Below are 17933 nucleotides of genomic sequence, written 5' to 3' on the forward strand. Positions count from 1 at the left end.
TTTAGGTGCATGGATATCTGGTTTCTCTGAACAGAGAGAGATGGATGCTATGCATGTGGCAGAGCAAGAACTAAAATAAATACATAAATAAATAAGGAATTAAAATGCTCTAATTCTTCCTTTGGGAATTTATTCCCATTGCAGTATGAGATACTTATCACATCTTTGCTCTTACTTCTTCGACTCTAAAAATAATACTTGCCTCACAAGGGATACTAATGAGGCAATATTTCCAGTTTATTTTAAAAATGTGCTGGTATTAATGAGAAATTATAATTATCCCAGTACCAGCTGGCATTTCTCTTCATACTGAAATGTTCCTTTTGAACATTTGAAGAGAGGAAACAAAATGCACTGTGGCTTCAATTCCAGAGATATGTTAAAACAAAGTGTGGCAGAGAAAATATGTCTGGAAAATTATGGTTGCTTTTGGGTTTTTCCTGAATAAATTATTTCAGCAAAACCTCATCAGCCCTCTATTGTTGTGTTGAGCAAATGCTGTGTCTCATAAAAGCAGAACAGCTTTCCTATTGCCTTTAAAACAAAATACATTTCATAAATTCCACATTTCCAACAGTCACAGTTAAATGTAAAAATTTTGGTATCTACATTTCTGGGCTGCTAAGGATGGCCTCTGCAGTGGCCAATACCAACTAAGATCTGCCTGTCTCTGTCAGGAGTGTTTTATGAACCCACTGCTGACAAACTGATGGAAATACATTAATAATAAATATAAAAATAAATGTGAAGAAATTTTCATGCACATGGTTGAGTTTTGCCCACCGAGTCTGCATTTTCGTCATTGGGAGGGAATGTTCTGAAGGAAATATTTCCCTGGCAATGTGATGGTGGCATTTTTTCCTGTAACAGCAGCCATGTACATTACAGGACCAGGTCACCTGTGTTTTTATAAAACAGACAAGCAGCAGTGTGCAGCTACAGAAGCCTCATTCAATTTCTTGCCATGCCATCAAGGGGAGCTCAGGTCCTAACGTGGCTTCCTTATTCTTCTCTTATTTACATAATGCTTGCAGCATAAGCATTAGGCATTGCTGAGCAGAGCCAGCATTAATTCAGAATTCAAATACAGAGCAGGGATATATTCCAGGATAATGAGATTGAATATATTGAAGCCAGAGCTGGTGCTGTAAAACATTGATTTGCTGTAAACAGTTTAATGTAACCCCTTCCAGCTGCATTAATGTGTCTGCAGCATGTACATACATCTGTGTGCAAATGATAAATGTCTCCTTGCAGCACAGTGGGTGCCAATGCAGCAGGTATGTTCCTCCTAAGTGCACTGTGTGGCTATAAATATTATGTGCAATCATTTGTACATTAGAAGACATTTAGCATTGGCTGGATTTTTATGTGGGAGGGTTATGCATGTGAGGTAAGGCTGGTGTTTTTCCTAGCTTCATTTTTGATCAGCCACTGACTAGCATTCCTTTTTACACAAAAAAAAAAATTTACTGTGTAATTTGTAACATCATCCCCACTGCTACCACCTGTCATTGCAGAACCTCTTGACCTTTCCTTGTGGTTTTTCAATCTTACATAGGATGAATCCATGTAAGCTGTTGTGAATCCATGAAGCTTTCCATGGACTTTACCTACTTTTGCTAAGTCCTATCAAGCCAGGCTGCTACTCTTCTTTTCAAACAATGTTTTTTGCTACCCATGTTAAAAAAAATAAGCTTTCCTTCAACTCAGATCAACTGTAATTTTTCATACATGTGATTTACTTGTGGCAGCAGATCTGTTTCTTTCGGAATCCTCACCAAGTGCATTTTCTGAATCTGCTGAATCTGAGGGTCTCACTCACTTTAGGGTAATACCATAATTTTATTAACTTTTATTTAGTCATAAACATCTCAGACATCCGGGTTTCTGAGGGAGACTGTGCAAAATAACTGCTGTAACTTGGTATGAGGGACATTGCCAGAATTAATAATACTCTAAGGATCAGCAGAAACATGTGAATATCAGTAAATTTGTCAGGTGCCACAATATGCATTTGTGGTGCTTGATTGTATTGGGGTATTGCTACACACAAAGACTTTGTCAGAATGCAAATATTAGAGCATGGTGGGATGCAGTGGCTACACCAGGTGAGTTTGTGGCCCCCTGAAGGGGATGGAAATGATGCTGGTATTGGTGAGTTCTTTATTCTCCTCCTGCTTGCATTGCTGTTTGCAGAGGATGACCAGTGACCCTAAAAAAAAGTTCCTACTGTGTTTCATATGCCTACAAAATATCTCCTGTCTCCTCTGGTCACACCCCTGCCAGTCCTGATTCCCTGAGTGAAGCCCCAGCAATGCATAATGTGAGGGTGGCTGTGCCATTGATAATTTATCATCCCTGGTTTCTAATTGTCAGTGTTACACCGTCCTTGCATCATTTAATGACTGGTAATCATATAGACTGCATTTCTGTAGGTTATACTGTCTATTGAAGAGGGCTACAGGCTTCCAGCTCCCATGGGCTGCCCAGCTTCTCTTCACCAGCTCATGCTTCACTGCTGGCAGAAGGAGAGGAACCACCGTCCCAAATTCAGTGACATTGTCAACTTCCTGGACAAGCTGATCCGCAACCCCAGCACCCTTCATACCCTGGTGGAGGATGCACTTGTGTAAGACTGTTTGGTACATTTCATTTTTTCATAATAGTGGCTATCATTATGTTCAGGGAATTAAGTAGGGGTGGGAGAACCAAAAAGTTTTGAGTTCTTAAAGTCACGCAGGTCCAAATCATTTTAAGCCCCTTTTAAGGTTTGCTTTATTGTTAATATGATGTTGTATGAGGAAGTTTTTTTTCTCAAGACATGCAGATTATATTAGACTTTTTTATTATTATTTTTTGTCTGACTTCTGTTTGTGCACTATCTATCCTTAATATTTGTGAATCTCTTTGTTCTTTTCTGTGTTGTGTGTGTTTTTCCTATGTGCTTGTTTTCTCCTTGTAATTTTTGCTCCATTCAATAGTCTGTTTCTCCATCTGACAGGGCTCAAGCAATTTCTGAACTACCTTGCAGTAATATCCTGCAGAAAGTAGCTGTGTCTTAGCTTGGTAAATCTGAATTTATCTGCAGCAGAAGGGCAGCAGGTTTTTTTGTTTCTTTTTCCATTAATAATAGTTCAGAAATTAATGCAGCCACAGGATGAGCAAGGCTGCAGTGGAAGAATTTGTCAGTATTTGTAGGCTTATTGATCCAAGTTGTCCCTGCATATCAGCCAAAATCAGCAAAGGTCCAGGCTTCAGTCACTAGGAGTCACCTTGAGATAAAGGTGCTTTCATGGAGACCCCTGGGCCTTTGAGGGATTTTCAAGCCCTGACTGGGGTTTGCTGGGAACCTTTAAATGTTTTTGAGAAGAACTGAGCAACAAGGCAAAATTGGGGCTGGTGCCTTGCAGTGGGAAAGGCTGAATGGAGAAGTTGGTAGGAAAACCTGGAGTGAGGGCTGCAGCCATTTCATCAACACAGACTAGGGAGACTTGTGGGATTAAATAACCATCCTCTAGAGTTAGCTTCCTCTATGTGTATATGCATATAAATATATATATTACTTGCTATTTGTACCTGGATCACATTATTTGGCATCAGAGTAATGTATTTTTATCTCTTTTTATTTTAAATCATAACTTAGAGTCTAAAAAACACTTTGTTGAATTAGGATTTACTTCACCTGCTTGGCAAAGGTTTTTCCATTTGAGAATGCTTGATGCAGTTGTTGGGTAACCTTCTTCTATAGAATCAGAGAGTAATTCAGATGTGAAAGGACCATGGTAGGTCTTTAATTACAGTTTGTACTTAACAGTGTTCTCCTGTCCTTCAGCTTCTGCCTCTATCATTTTGATAGGATGAATGAAAATCACTGTACTTACTGTACTTGAATATGTGTGTGGGTGAAACTTGGTACAGTGGGACATGAGGCTGTGTTGCTTCCTACGTTACACATTAAGCCATGTTCCATCAGTAAATGTTGGCTGGCTTTTCCTGTCTAAATTTCCATTTTCAGTAAATTGTGTCTTTCTCCTAAAGACTATCATAAAGCTTTTACAAACAGCAGTGTGCTTTGTCTGCATTTTGTTCATACTGTTTCTCTACACAAAATGCATAAAGCCAGTGGAAGTTGTGAGCCCTCCCAAGTGTGGCACACAACTGAAGACAAAATCGATGCCCCAAAACTGGAATTTATTTTTTTTCCATCTTTCTGTTTCAGTTGAGATAATATTAGGGAAAAGAACTCAAAAAGAAATGTGACTAAATTAGCTCCTTCAATTTAATTTGCTACTCTAGTAATTCTATGTAGAAGCAAAGACATCAGATTTTATTCTTTTTGCTTCTTTTAAGGGTGAGTTTTAGCTTTTGAGTACTGAAATCAAAGTGTTCTTGTAGCACAATGGTATCACAATGAGGAGCCATCTGGGGTGGGCTGGTTGCAGATAAATGTAAAAATCATCTCATGATGGTTTAATTTTTTAAATTGCATTTTACATTAAATTTTCATTGTTGTATACATTGACTACTGTACTAACAAATTATTATAATCCTGGACGTGTCGATCTGCAAGGAAACGTTCTGTGGAACAAAAATAAGAGCCCTGGGAGAGGCCTTTTCCTCAGTGTGTTACTGGCTGCAGTTCTTTATTAAAATGCATTGTTTAAGTAGTGCAGCTTGGCAGACTGATGTGATTTACACAACAGGATAAAGAGATTCTCAGCTAAGGTCTGACCTTTACAGCTCAGACTTCTCTCTCATTCCCTCTGCCTTTTAGTAAAAGCTATGTCTACCAGGGTAAATTGGGTGTCATATTTTGTATTGTTTGGTAACCTTTGCAATTTTTTTTTGTTGTTTACAGAATGCCAGATTCACCTGGTGAAGTTCCAGAATATCCTTTGTTTGTTTCAGTCAGTGACTGGCTGGATTCCATAAAAATGGGTCAGTATAAAAATAACTTCATGGCAGCAGGTTTCACAACTTTGGATATGGTTTCAAGAATGACTATTGAGTAAGTATGTAATCTATTATCCCTACAGTGACTAATTCATCTGAATTTGGATGCTACAGACACACAAATATTGTGGAATACAAAACACTGCTTCCATTTCCTTTCCTACCTCAGTTACCAAAAGACAAATACAGTTATTTACCAAAACAACACAAGAGAAATGTATGATGGAGAGATCCAGAATTGATAGATCACTCTGTGATCACACTAAACACAACCAAAGGCCAGGGATGAGTCTGTTTCTTGGGGAATCAGTTTTGATCTAGACCACAGAAGTCAGGGGCAGAAATATTTTCTTACTTCAATATGAGTCCTCATCAGTCTTCATGAGGAAGTTTTTCCAACTGTCTCTGACACCACCCTGCTGTATTTTTAATGCAAATCCTGCACTCAATATACAAGTGTTTGGGCAAACTATGGGTTCATATGGTAGCATAATGAAAGGATCTGTTTTGCTCTCTATTCCCTTCCCATGAATTCCCAATCTTTATTTGATGCTGAGACTGCCTGTATTAGTGGCAACTGTCAGTTAAGACTGAAGAATTTTACATGTAAAGTTAGGACTGGTTTTTTCCCACGTGCATCACTTCACATTCACCTACATTGAATTCCATCTACTGCATTATGGCATAGTCAGTCTTGTGAGATCCTTCCAAAACTGCACAGCTGCCCCTTTTCTTTCCTACCCTGAACAATTCAGCTTTACCAGCTGAGTTTTCCACCTCTTGCTCACCTGTTTTCCCAGACCATTCAATGATTTGTTGAACGATAATGTTCAACATTATCCCAGCAGAGGTCCCTGCAGATTTATATCAATAACTACATTGTAAAACCTGACAATTTACTGCTAACCTCTTGTCTTTAAACCAGTTATTTAGTCATGCAAAGACCACATTATGCCACATACTATGTTATAGCTTATATTACACAGAAGTTGCTCCTCATTTTCATTATGAAGCTTTTGTGAGGAATCTTCTCTAAAGCTCTTGGAAATCCAAGTGAGGTGTATCAAATGGATCATCTCCATCCACTGGAAACAAGTAATTTTGTAAAACAGAACTTTTATTTGCAAAAGCCATGGTCACTCAAGTAGCTCATTTATCCAAGCATCCAGTCATTTTGTACTTGCCTGTAGTTTCTCTTAAGCCCTGTAATGATCACAGACTCATGGCTCTGGTGGTTCCCCAGATCTTTCCTGGAAACATTTTGTCTGGTACCATGGTCCATACTGCAGGCACCAAGAAACTTTTTAACATGTGGAGCACAGCTGGTAACTCCCTCTCTCACAACCCTGATTATTTCATCTTCACTTTCTTTTGGAACTTTTGCCTAAGTATAGTCTTGTCTGGACATGGATTGTTGCTTGTTTTTCAGTTTGTCGTGTAACCTCTCCTGCAGTCGTTTCAGGCAGATACTTTGGCAAGTTCCCCAGAAAGGATCTGGCATGGGAGTCATTTCAGTTTCTGCCAGTGAATGTCAGCTCAAACGGTTAAGTCTTACAACAATGGCCACTTTTTCAGTGCTTTTTTATGCCCAAATCATCATTAGACTCTACACATTTTATGGCAGGTTTCTAGTACCCAGTGAGTTTGCAAAAATATTTATTATATGTTTTACTTTTTCTATTTTTTTTGTTGGAGGTTTTTTTTCTGTTTGTTCCTCAAGTTCCTTTTGAGTCTGCCTTACTGTGCTCTTACAGCTAGTCTAAGGTTATCATCCTTTCTAGTTTCTTCAGATACCATTTCAGCTTTTTGAAAGGTTCCCTCCCTCTTCAAATAATTAGTGTTACACAAGACCTGCTGGCTTCTTTCTGTGCTTATCAGGCCTTGCTTGATAAATGCTAAGCATCAGTCTTGAATTTCGAAGACCACTCTCCACTGTGAAGCTTTATTCCTTACACTGACTCCTTTTAGCTTCTCAGATGCTCAGTATTTTTGCTGACCTCAAGTGTTGTGTATCATGCCCCAAGAGCCTAAGCACCACATAACATTTGCAAGCTTTCCAGTGGTTCCTCAGAGGATACAGAGGCAGATATCTGGAACTGCACATCTGAAACTCAGGAAGGCCATGCCTTATCCCATAAGCTCCTTTACTGGTTGTACCATCATACAGTTTTGCAGTTTTTGAGGATAAACAGGCAGTATCTATGTATGTCCCAGTGTGAGATTTGCACAATTGACAAATCTGGCATATCTGAAGCTTCCTGTCTCAGCACTTCTGTGATCTTTCTCAGATCCTGCAGCTGGGGATGTTTATACAAAAACTAAGTTGGTAGATTGTGCTGAACTCTGGTGGCTGTTGACTTCATTCCTGCCAGAGTCAAGCCCTGCCAGTGAGCAAGAGCTACCCACTCTGAGGTGCAGGGATGAGGTGCACTCTGAGATGAAGGGAAACTGGGAGTGAAATCAGGGTCAGTCTGGAAGAGTCACTGCTAATTTGATCTTTAGACCACCTCTCATTACCTCACTACCATTCCCCAAATCATTGGAAGCACAACCTCTGTCTTTTTTTGCCTCAGAACTGCAAGACTGAGTGTATAAGTGCCAATCCTTTTCAAGTATGAGTGGGAAACAGTTGCTACAATCACATTACTAAAAATGGACTATGAAACTTAGCTCTCTGATTAGTCCTTGAGAGTTGGAAAGATGAATTGACCATTAGTATCACAAGTATCAAAAAGCCCTAGTGCTCTAAATACATTTTTATTTTATTATTTCTCTTAAATGACTGTTTTTAAAAAAACTAAAATTGACAGATGCAGAAAAACTGAACATTGGCAGCTTTCTTTATATGCTATGCCCAGGAAGGTAAAATGTCCTGGAGAAAAAGTCACCATATAATTATATTCTTTCGTGCACCAGAAGCTTTATTATATTTGCATCCAAGATGAAACTTTTTATCTTGCAGTGACATTAGAAGAATTGGAGTTGCACTCATTGGACACCAGAGACGAATAGTCAGCAGTTTACAGACTTTGCGGTTACACATGATGCACATACAGGAGAAAGGATTTCATGTATGAAAGTAATAGAAGCAACTGTGTTTTGTGCCTCAGCATTTCTAAAATGGAAAAATATTCTCATCCTTCCCTCCTGCTCTTCCCAACTTCAAGAACTGCAGTCTCCAGTTCAGACTACACAAATACTTCTATGTTAATGCTTCCAAACCAGAATTTTTAATCACACTGCACAGCTCCTCCACCAGTTCTCTGCCGATAAAATCCTGGCCTACTGCAAGACTCTTGCTACACATTGATGAATAACTCAGCATGGATGTGTAACTTTGTATAACAGTATTTGGGAAACTTTCATGGACTTACTTGAAAGTAGTAATCTATTTGGCCTGGTGTGGCTTCTTTATCGATGTATTTAGAATTTGCTGGTAGATCAAAAAGTATTTGACTTCTTTCATGTTCTGTGACCATGTAACTTCCAACACCAAATGTGCAATCAAAAAGAAGTTCAAAATATTTATTTTATTTCTTAATTAAATGCAAATATATGTGTCCTATCATTATATTACTTTCTAATAGTTTGAATGCTGGTAAGCTGGTGCCTCAAAACATTAGTATTGTTTGCAGAAATGACTGATGATTTTATGTAGCGAGTTTTCATTGTGTGAATAATTGGAAGCATAGTGAGAATAATCTGAAATCTTGAGGAAGGTTCTTAATTTTCAATTACTTAGCACTCGACACTTTTTATGCTTTAAATTTTAGATTAGGATGTAAAACTTTTATCCTTGGGATTCCTCAACACCCTACAACCCTTTTTGTTTTGTGGTTTTTTTAAATGTAATATTCAGCTTTTGCTTCTACTACAGGAAAACTGGTTGTAGCGTTGCCATGACCACATGTAAAACACAGTTATCAGCTCTGTTGTGGGCACACAGATTTCAGCAAAGCTTTTTTCCAAACACCCCAGGTCTCTGCTGTTGGATAGGGAATCACATCCAGCAGCAGCAGCAGAGCTCAGAGGGCCAGCCGTGGGTGGGCTGATGGGATCATTCCCGTGGGAGCAGGCTGGCCGTATCCTCCTCCAGCCGAGGGCAGCGGTACGGCCCCGCTGCTGCTGGAAGTTGCAGGCTGCAGGATGCAGTGACCTTACACACAGGCAGAAAAGGAGATGCAGGACAGCAGTGTGCTAACATGTTGCCTTGAGTCTACTTCTAACTCTGCTGAAATGGAGCTCTGGTCATTCCAGGCCAGATCTTCGTTTACAACAGCTCTCTAAAGGACATCCGAGGTATTACCTTTAGAACCCTTCAATAGCCATATTTACATGCAAGAAAACGTCAGCAAAGGCCTAACATAATATTTGTACCTCTCTAAGACTTCCAGCTTCCATGTTTCATTCAGACAACTGACACAGACGTGCTGGGCTACGTTTCCAAGCTTTTGCATGGGATATGCACTCCTGGGAGCAGGGGCAGGACCGCAGATCTACAATGCATGTCACATGTGACCCTGTGTAGACGCTTCTCTTCACCCCTGTGTCGTTTGGAGGGAATTTTTGAGTTCCATGGCATTCCAATATACTCAAGCATTACAGCTCTTCTGTTCAAACGTGCATTTGGGTAATTAGTATAATCTGTGTGTATATCAAAAGGAACTAACTACTTTGTGTAATCATAATGCTATTTATTGCTTCATTTACAGCTTGTAAATCACAAGGTATTCCCTAAGTCTTGGGAAAGGCTGTCATTGTATATTAGTGACAAAGAATGAAAATCAGAAAGCAACTCAGAAAGATTATGCTTCCAACGAGATCACAGAGTAAGACACGAGGCCTGATTCACTGTTGTCAATTTATGTTGGAATAACTGCATTCATTTAGGTGAGATAACAGTAATGCACTAAGTAAATTTTTCCTTCTTTCATTAAGAAAAAGAGGCAGATGTAACTGAGGAGCAAGTTTTCTAAAGATCAGGAGTCACTGATGTTCTACAATGCCAATTTGATGACCTTATTTGAAGAAGGGCAGCTTCAGTCCTATTGTAGCTCCAAATGTAATTTTGTCAGCAGAAGTATTCCCACTGAACTCATCAGTCTGGCACAAGGATGTGAGTTTTGCAGGATCACAGCCTTTCAGTGGGGAAAAACACATTTGTTCTTTTCTTTGACTGTCACTTGAAAAATTCTGCCTGAATTCCACATCTGGATAATTTTTTGGTAGAGGTGCTCTCACAGAAAGAAAACCATACTTACCTGAAGCCTTTCTAAAAATACTAACACACCACAGAGTAATTTGAAAGTGGATTTTGCTTCATCATTTTATTATCCATTTTGCCTATCATTGCTTCAATGGCCAACAACAGGACATCTGTGGAATGAGCCCTTCTCACAATTAAATCCATTACTGAGGAGGTATGAGTCTATTATTTGTTAATGGGGTTTAAATCATTCATAGCTGACCCAAACCATGTATGTGCATTTGCAGATTGTCTTTTGCCAATCTTTTTTTTGTTCCTGGTAGTAAGGATGCAGAATTCACGTTGTTACATGCACACAACCTGGATATATTTCATGGAAATTAATTTCTAAATTTATCGCACTACTGAAAATATTTTTTCAATAGAAAAAAATATAACAAAAGTAAAAACATTTATTAATCAGATATATTTTTTATATAAACAAGAGTTTGGGTAACCAGAGAGGAAAGAACAAGGGATTCTTTGAGTGAGCACATTTGTTAATAACACTGTAAATCCAGGATTTTGTGGATTTATACAGCTTGTTTTTCTGTTGTTGTTGTGGTGCAGTATGTCACTTTTCTAATAGTTATCTTGATGAAATTTACATTTTCATAATTTTTGGAAATACTTTATTTGTTCTTGTGCGGATTCCCAGTCTATTCTTGCTTTAGTTTGGGGATTTTTTCATATTTTTTAATTTAAAAACAAAACAATAAACAACCCTAACAGGTGTTATTTTTCAAACGTGCGCTTAATTCTGTACAGGCCACAAATGTATATGTGAAATTAGAGTAACTTTCTTTGTTACAGGAAATCCTTTCTTCAGGAGAAAATTAGCTCTAATTATCCTGCATATTGCAGTGTGCAACTGGAGTTTAAATTTGACAAATTTAAGCAAATTTAATATGCTGTTTTTGAGAACTGGCCCACATTACAGAGCTTTATGACTAAAAGTACCCATTGAAAGTTCACAAAATAAAGTGTGTGCGATATGCAAGCAACAAAAAAAAGATACTATAATGTGGATGTCGTAAAGAAATAATTCCTACCTGTTTCTCTGCATTCAGTGACAGCTGATTGAGGCATCTGTGCTTGGTCAGATGAGTCTCATGCCTTAATTGTATCCAGTCATTTTGCTGAACCTGTGAAACAGAAAGGGTCTTGTTCATGGTGTTAAAAATGAACAAGGCACAGCAGAGGGTTTAGAATTTACTCCTGAGGTGTTTGCACATTGGAATTACTGAGAAACAACAGGATGCCATGAGGTGAAAGAAAGAGAATTGAGCCACGTCATTTAAACTTCTTGAACAAAATTTACCCTTTTTGTTTCCTGTGACCTGAAGTCCAGTGTCTGTCCAATAAAAGCTTAGAAACATGCCATGCTTCAGGACATCAGACAGCATAAAGCAATCCTTTATTTGCAAATAGTGCACTCAACAATAAATTCAAATTAATTAGTTGTTCTGGCCAAACATTCTGTGCCCAGCATTGTATTAGGTATTACTTGGATTATTCTGACACAGAACTCATAGACTGCAGTACTTGGATTTTTACATCACTTAATACTGACCATTCATTTGCTATTTTTCTATGATGAGCCTAACACACGGCTTCATTAATTTTCTTTTTTCAATGCAGATTCCTACAGGATCCAAAGCTGGGTCATAAGTAACAAAGAGACCCCCTTTATCCAGAATGAGCTGAGATTTACCATGAGGAATAGCTGGGACTGTGGAGGTGCCTAGTGAGACTGCATTACCCACAGCAATTTCCATGTCAGAATGACCCCATGGGACCACATCAGCCACCAAGGTAAAGCAGCACAGAACATTCTTGACCTTGTGTTGAAGAGCAGTTCCTCATTTCCAGCTGGCCCTGTTGTAAACTGCAGCATTTATTGAACTGTTTTACCTCAGCTGATGGAATGGTTCTATGGGACACATTCTGGCAGCTCAGAATTCTCTTACAAACACAGGGTATCTGTAACTACCCTGCCATGGGCTCACTCTGTCTTGGAATATTCCTTCAGAGAGTGGAAAGCAGGACTTGCCTCTAATCCAGTTGTTTAGATAATCATAATAAAAAGTCTGTCTTCCATTGCATCTTCCAGGAAAAGTACTAAAAGTAGAGAAACTAGTGGCATTTGCATATGGTTGAAGAACTCTGTATTCTGTTAAACAGTTTTCTTCTAGAATACCCTTATCCATGAATTGTAATGAATCTTTCCTGAATAAATGGCAAAGATAATTCCTTTTTTATAATAGTACTATAATTATTTTTGAGGTGAGGGAAAGATATGCTGGGCTGGGCTAACTCTTAGTAGGACATGACCTTGAAATCTCCTGAGGAGACAAATGAATCAGCTCTGAAAAGGGAAAAAAAAAAAAAAACCCACCCTAAAACCTACAATAAGGTAAAAAGGGAAGAACTGTCCATACTGTGCCAAGGAGACCTAATAAAAACCCAGAAGTTGCAAAAGACAGTGCCAGGTACCTACAGCTGACAAAATGTTCTACCATCACATCCTATACTTAGTAGTGCACACTGCTCATCCATGAGTGTTGTATATAATTCCTCAGATTATGGACCAGGATATGGTGAACATGTGGTTATAAAATATTTGTCTATATGTACATAAAGAATTTTAAATAGAATGTATATCATAATATCACATTTTTTAAACCTACAGAATTCATTACCTATTACAAACAACACTAATGGAGTTTATTTGCTCCATTGGCTTTTAAAATTTTTAGTGGCATGCACTGTGTCTGTATAGCTCTTCCCAAAATTCCTTGGATTGTTAGCTGGAAATGAACAGCCTCTCTTTTTTCCGCCCCTGGTAGAAAAAACATTTTCAAACTGCCTGCTCACCCTTCTGCTGCCACCTCACCCAACTCCTTCCATTCAGCTAATTACTGTAGAAATTAGTGATCCCAAAGGGGAAGCAAGGTGCTCATGAGACAGCAGAACTAGGAAGATAAAGAGTTTTTAGTTCCTCTTCTAAAATCACCAAAGATGTTTACAGAGCATATAGATTATTTTCTTTTTAAATGGCCATTTATAGACACCTAGGAGGTTAAAATGAGGGAAGTTTTCAAGAGAATATGAGTAAGGATATGCCAACATACAGAATAAAAAGATATGCTGAATTTTAGAAGGGAAAACCAACAGCAATGATTGATGAAATACCTAAGGGTAAAAAATGGATTAAAGTATATTTCCATATTTTATATGTGAAATAATGTAACACCAGTTCAGTGAAATCTATTTGTGTGTACATTTCTTTAAATATTCTGTATGAGTATATCTTACTTTCTTTTCCTGCAAGAGATTTCCCAAGTACCTATCTCTTCCAGAAAGGTTTAGCATATTATCTGATATTTTCATACCAGAATAATTAAGCTGGAATAAAAAATGCAAATTTTGATAGTGTAGCTATGGGGGAACAATACTATTTAAAAGATCAGTCTCAAAGTAATTTAAAGTTTTCACATCTGTTCTACTTTGTTCCCGTCCAAAAATTTTACCTGTATCTATTTGAGAACTTTGGCTAGTTCTGCACCCATCTCAGTGCCACCTCAGAAACTCCTGAATCTGTAAACATTTCTGAGTTTGTGCAGCTTAATTAATATAAAAAGGTTGATTTGAAATGGGACTTTATACCAGACTAGAGTTAGGCATAATCAAAAATCAAAATCCCTATAAAATATCTGTAAGACAGCATAACATATTTTTCCCTGTTATACTAACACTTCTCATTTCTGACAATTCAATGAAGAACTGTTTAGCAGCAGCATATATATTGAGTGGTTGGTAAGCCAAAACTCTGAGACTGAAAACCCACAAATCAAAGAGAAATCCAGATCTCTGCATTCTGAACTATGGAATGTCAAGGGACTCCGGAGAAAGTAACCTTGAATCAGAATCTGGAAAATCAGGTTTGGGAGAAATCTGCTTTGGAACCCAAATATTCATTTCTGGTTGTGGAGGATGAAAAAGTGCCCAAAAAACAGTCTGGGGACTTTTTTCATAGTATCATCACCACATAATGCTCTGAGTGATAAGAAGAAAATAAAATACATTTTCTGAGCTTTCAGGATCCAGCCCAGGACAAAAGAACAAGTACAGTTGTCATAATTTATATTGGAAAGTCCAGCAGACATAATTCTGAATGATTAATTGTTCTTACAGCTACAAACTGACTTTCTTGAGAGGAACCTAAATAAATAATAAAATGTAGAAGTCTCCAGTTAATATTAGCTTAGAAACGAAGTTTTTAGTTTTCTCTTATTCAGACTGGTCTTTAACTGAAAATTATTAAGATGAAAAAGGAAAAGTATAATAGGATTTCTTTTTTCCTTGAGAAGCTGAGTGCTCTGAGCTGTATGACTACCATCACAGTCTCCTTGTGTAAAATAGGATTAGCTGAAAAAGACAAAATGCAGCCAATGTTCCAGATCTGTAGATTATTTTAGTCATTAATTGTCAATTTGGGAAGTTCCATTTTTGTCTTGGGCAAGTTCTGCTCTATACCACCTGCTATTTCCAAATCCTGCTGAATGATTTGAATGAACATCTTGATGGAGTAATTCCTAGGACCTGGTCCCTCAGGGCATGATCCAAAATCAGTTGTATCCACAAGAAGAGGTCAAGTGAGTGGAACAGGTTTTGAATCAAAGGTTTCTACAGATTTTCCTGGAACAGATGGCCTCATTTAATGAGGAGAAGAGAGTGCACTGAGCCTAAAAGACAAGGCTGCTACCTCAGGAATGTCATCAAGCAGGCTGTGGTTACCTTCAGCATAGAAAAGGTAAAATGCAAGGTAAAGAATTTGGGTGCTGCAGTGTTTCTTGTTTTCTCTGGAATGGGCAGTCAGCTCTGACTTTGGAATTAGTAACCTAAATGACCTACATATTAATAGGGTATTTAGCAGAAATGGTCTGGGTTTGTGGGATTTTTTTCCCCAGATAATTTCCCAAATTTCTGGATTTAAATTCAGGATGAAACTACCATCCCCAGCAAACAAAAAAAATCTACAAAACAAACAGGTTTTATCGTTCTTCTTTCCTAAACATAAATCAGGATACAATATGATCTCTCTCTCATAATACAAGTTCTGGCTAATGATTTGCCTCTTTGAACAAGCTGCTTCATACTCCTGGTGCACTGCAGTCTAAGTTTTCAGCAAATAAAATAACAAATGCCCTCTTAGTGGTTCCATTTATTGGATTCTTTCACTAATTTCCTATCTGAAGAAAACCATCCCACTCCAAGGTTCCTAATAAGGAAACTTGTAAGCATTTTACAGCTTAATGGCCAGGATTCTCTATCCGCCTCTCCCAAGAAACAGTGAGCTTTGAATTGGCAATGTAGCATTTTTGCTACCATTTCTTCTGCAGCAATTTCTGCTCCCAACTCTTCTAAGTAAGGTTGAGAGGTCTGTTTCACACAGAAAGTGGGAAAAGCAGTTTGTTTGTTTGTTTGTTTGTTTGTTTGTTTGTTAAGTCTGGTGACGGGATTCAGTGTTTGTTGCTCTTACCTGGAGCCTTCCATCTGCTTCTGTTGAGGCCAATATCAACATTCTCTGGTTGTATCAGTTACATGACACACAGCACTGCCGTGACTGAAAACCCAGAGACACAAAAAGGGCTCATTCTTCTCTGGTGTGGCATAAATCCTACTGACTTCGGGAACTTCTCTGCACTTCTCAGGATTGCGCCTGCAGTTTAGCAAGAAAAAAGAATCCTTAAAAAAGATCATGTGAAACCCTGTTTACTGAAAGGCAATAGCTTATTTTCTAGCAAAGCAACATTCACTGATCTAGTTGGAATTAACAGTTTTAATTTTGTCATCACTTTTTTTAAAAAAACAAACCACTTTGACTTTCAGAAAAAAAAATACAAAAATAATATTTTACTACCTTCCAAACATTAGCTTTGATTTACTTTTGGAAGATAACGTGGTTGGTATGTTTTCTCAGGATAGCCTCTATCTATTTCTGTGTGTTGGTTTTAAATGTATCTGAATTAAAAGGGGTTTTAATCTCTGTCTCTTCTGTGAAATTAGATTGTACAAAACTAAATATGACTGCTCTTCATAGTTTGCTGTTCTAGCATAGCCATAAAATGTATCAATGTATGTGTATATATGAATAAATATTTGATGACAGACACTTTAGATTATATATTTAAGCAGCCATGTCAAAACTTCAGAGGTAGATGGCTTCAAAAGCAATGGTATAATCATAATACTCACAATATATTTTGCAAAATCAAACCATGGCCTCAGCACAGATCTCATATCCTTACGAGTAGTCTGAAACCCACCTTTTCTTTAAAGACCCTTGCTAAGATTTGTTTTGCCATTGCTTCTTTGACCAAGCTATGTTTGAATAATGACAACTACCTGTAGCTCAGTCCCCTCCCAGAGAGCTGCCCTGGTGCTGCAGTGCCAGAGGCTCTGGTTCCACCTCCATCACTCTGAGCTCCTGTGGCACTGGAAATGGAATGAGCTCCTGTGGCTCCTTCTGGGAGACTGAACATTGCTCAGCCAGTGTCAGTGCTTCCCCCTGGGACTGCCTCACTCCTCAAAATTAGTTTTCTTCACCTAATGTATCTCCCATACACGTCCCACTGCATTTTCTTTTTGCCTGTTTTTAACAGTACTGTAGGAATATCCATGGAATGAAAAGCTTACCTAACTGATTTGCAGTCCCAAGGGGAATTTACATGAGACGTGAAGTTGTTATTATTTACTGAAAAGTGGTGTTACCTTATTTTCTTTATTATTATGATCCTATTCCTATGATACTATGATGTTTCATGTAAATTTTCATGTGCTGGCATGCCTACAAGTTAATAGTGTAATAGAATGCTCAGCTCTCAACATTAGAGTGTTTTTAAGGTGAATTGCATCACATATGCCATCTCTTTGCAGAAAGAATATGGGGTTTGGCAAAACTACCTGCTGAGCAACATAATGAGATTTTTGTACAAAGTACAAGTTATTGATTATTATTGTATTTTATTTTTCTATGATTTCCTAAGAGGCATTATCAGGTCTTACAGATGGGGTAAGCCTGTTTATTAAGATATTTATTAGCAAATAAAAGTTACAGTACTGGTGGTTATTTTTGAGTTAATGGTGTTTGTTTGGCCTTAAGTTACTAATACAATGACCCACAGTGAAGCCTGTCATACATGACCATGCAAAAACAAAAAAAACAAAAAAACTCAGCTGCTTAACACAACGTGGTGTACTAATAAATATGGACCAGCAATATTCTCCAACACTTGAGATGCTTTGGGGTGGTGTTGTTTTCTTCAGCTAAAAAATGCTCTGCTGTGCTTACCACTGAGCATTTATGCTCCAAAGGCACGCACAACACCAGGGGAAAAAAAAAACTCAGCACATTTTAATGTGCACATTAAAAGCTGCAAACAGCCGTGCTCTCTCCTTCTTGGGAAACACTGAGAATCTGAATTTTAAATGGCTTTTAATGCGCTATTGAGATTCTGCAGTACTGTTCACCCTCCTCATGGTGATTCACTGAGCCATGCAACTCCTTCTTTAGTGTTTGTCAAAGCTTTCACTCACAAAAGCATTTTAAAACTGATGATATTATGTAAATAATGCCAGGGCAACGCAGGACAATTCACAAAGCAGTGCACGCCATTTACAATAAGCAGACCCTACCTCAAAAAGCTTAAGGTTATAATGAGCCTTT

The 17933-nt window shown here is 38.1% G+C and overlaps 1 protein-coding gene across 6 annotated transcripts in view; it reads left to right on the forward strand.

The window, feature by feature from the left end:
- EPHA6 (EPH receptor A6) overlaps window positions 1-17336 on the forward strand; it is a 363966-nt gene extending 346630 nt beyond the window's left edge. For 4 of the 6 annotated variants that reach the window (XM_033085021.1, XM_033085038.1, XM_033085032.1 and 1 more), the window contains 3 exons: window positions 2439-2632; window positions 4862-5011; window positions 7919-17336. In XM_033085021.1, coding sequence (XP_032940912.1) covers window positions 2439-2632; window positions 4862-5011; window positions 7919-8033 — 459 coding nt within the window. In that variant the 3' untranslated portion in view covers window positions 8034-17336. Of the gene's footprint in view, window positions 1-2438; window positions 2646-4861; window positions 5012-7918 lie in introns of those variants that run through there. The other 2 variants (XR_004420696.1, XM_033085045.1) reach the window with 2 other exon arrangements.
- Window positions 17337-17933: the final 597 nt, after the last annotated feature.

The sequence above is a fragment of the Catharus ustulatus genome, chromosome 2 (assembly GCF_009819885.2).
Source record: "Catharus ustulatus isolate bCatUst1 chromosome 2, bCatUst1.pri.v2, whole genome shotgun sequence".
NCBI lineage: Eukaryota > Metazoa > Chordata > Aves > Passeriformes > Turdidae > Catharus > Catharus ustulatus.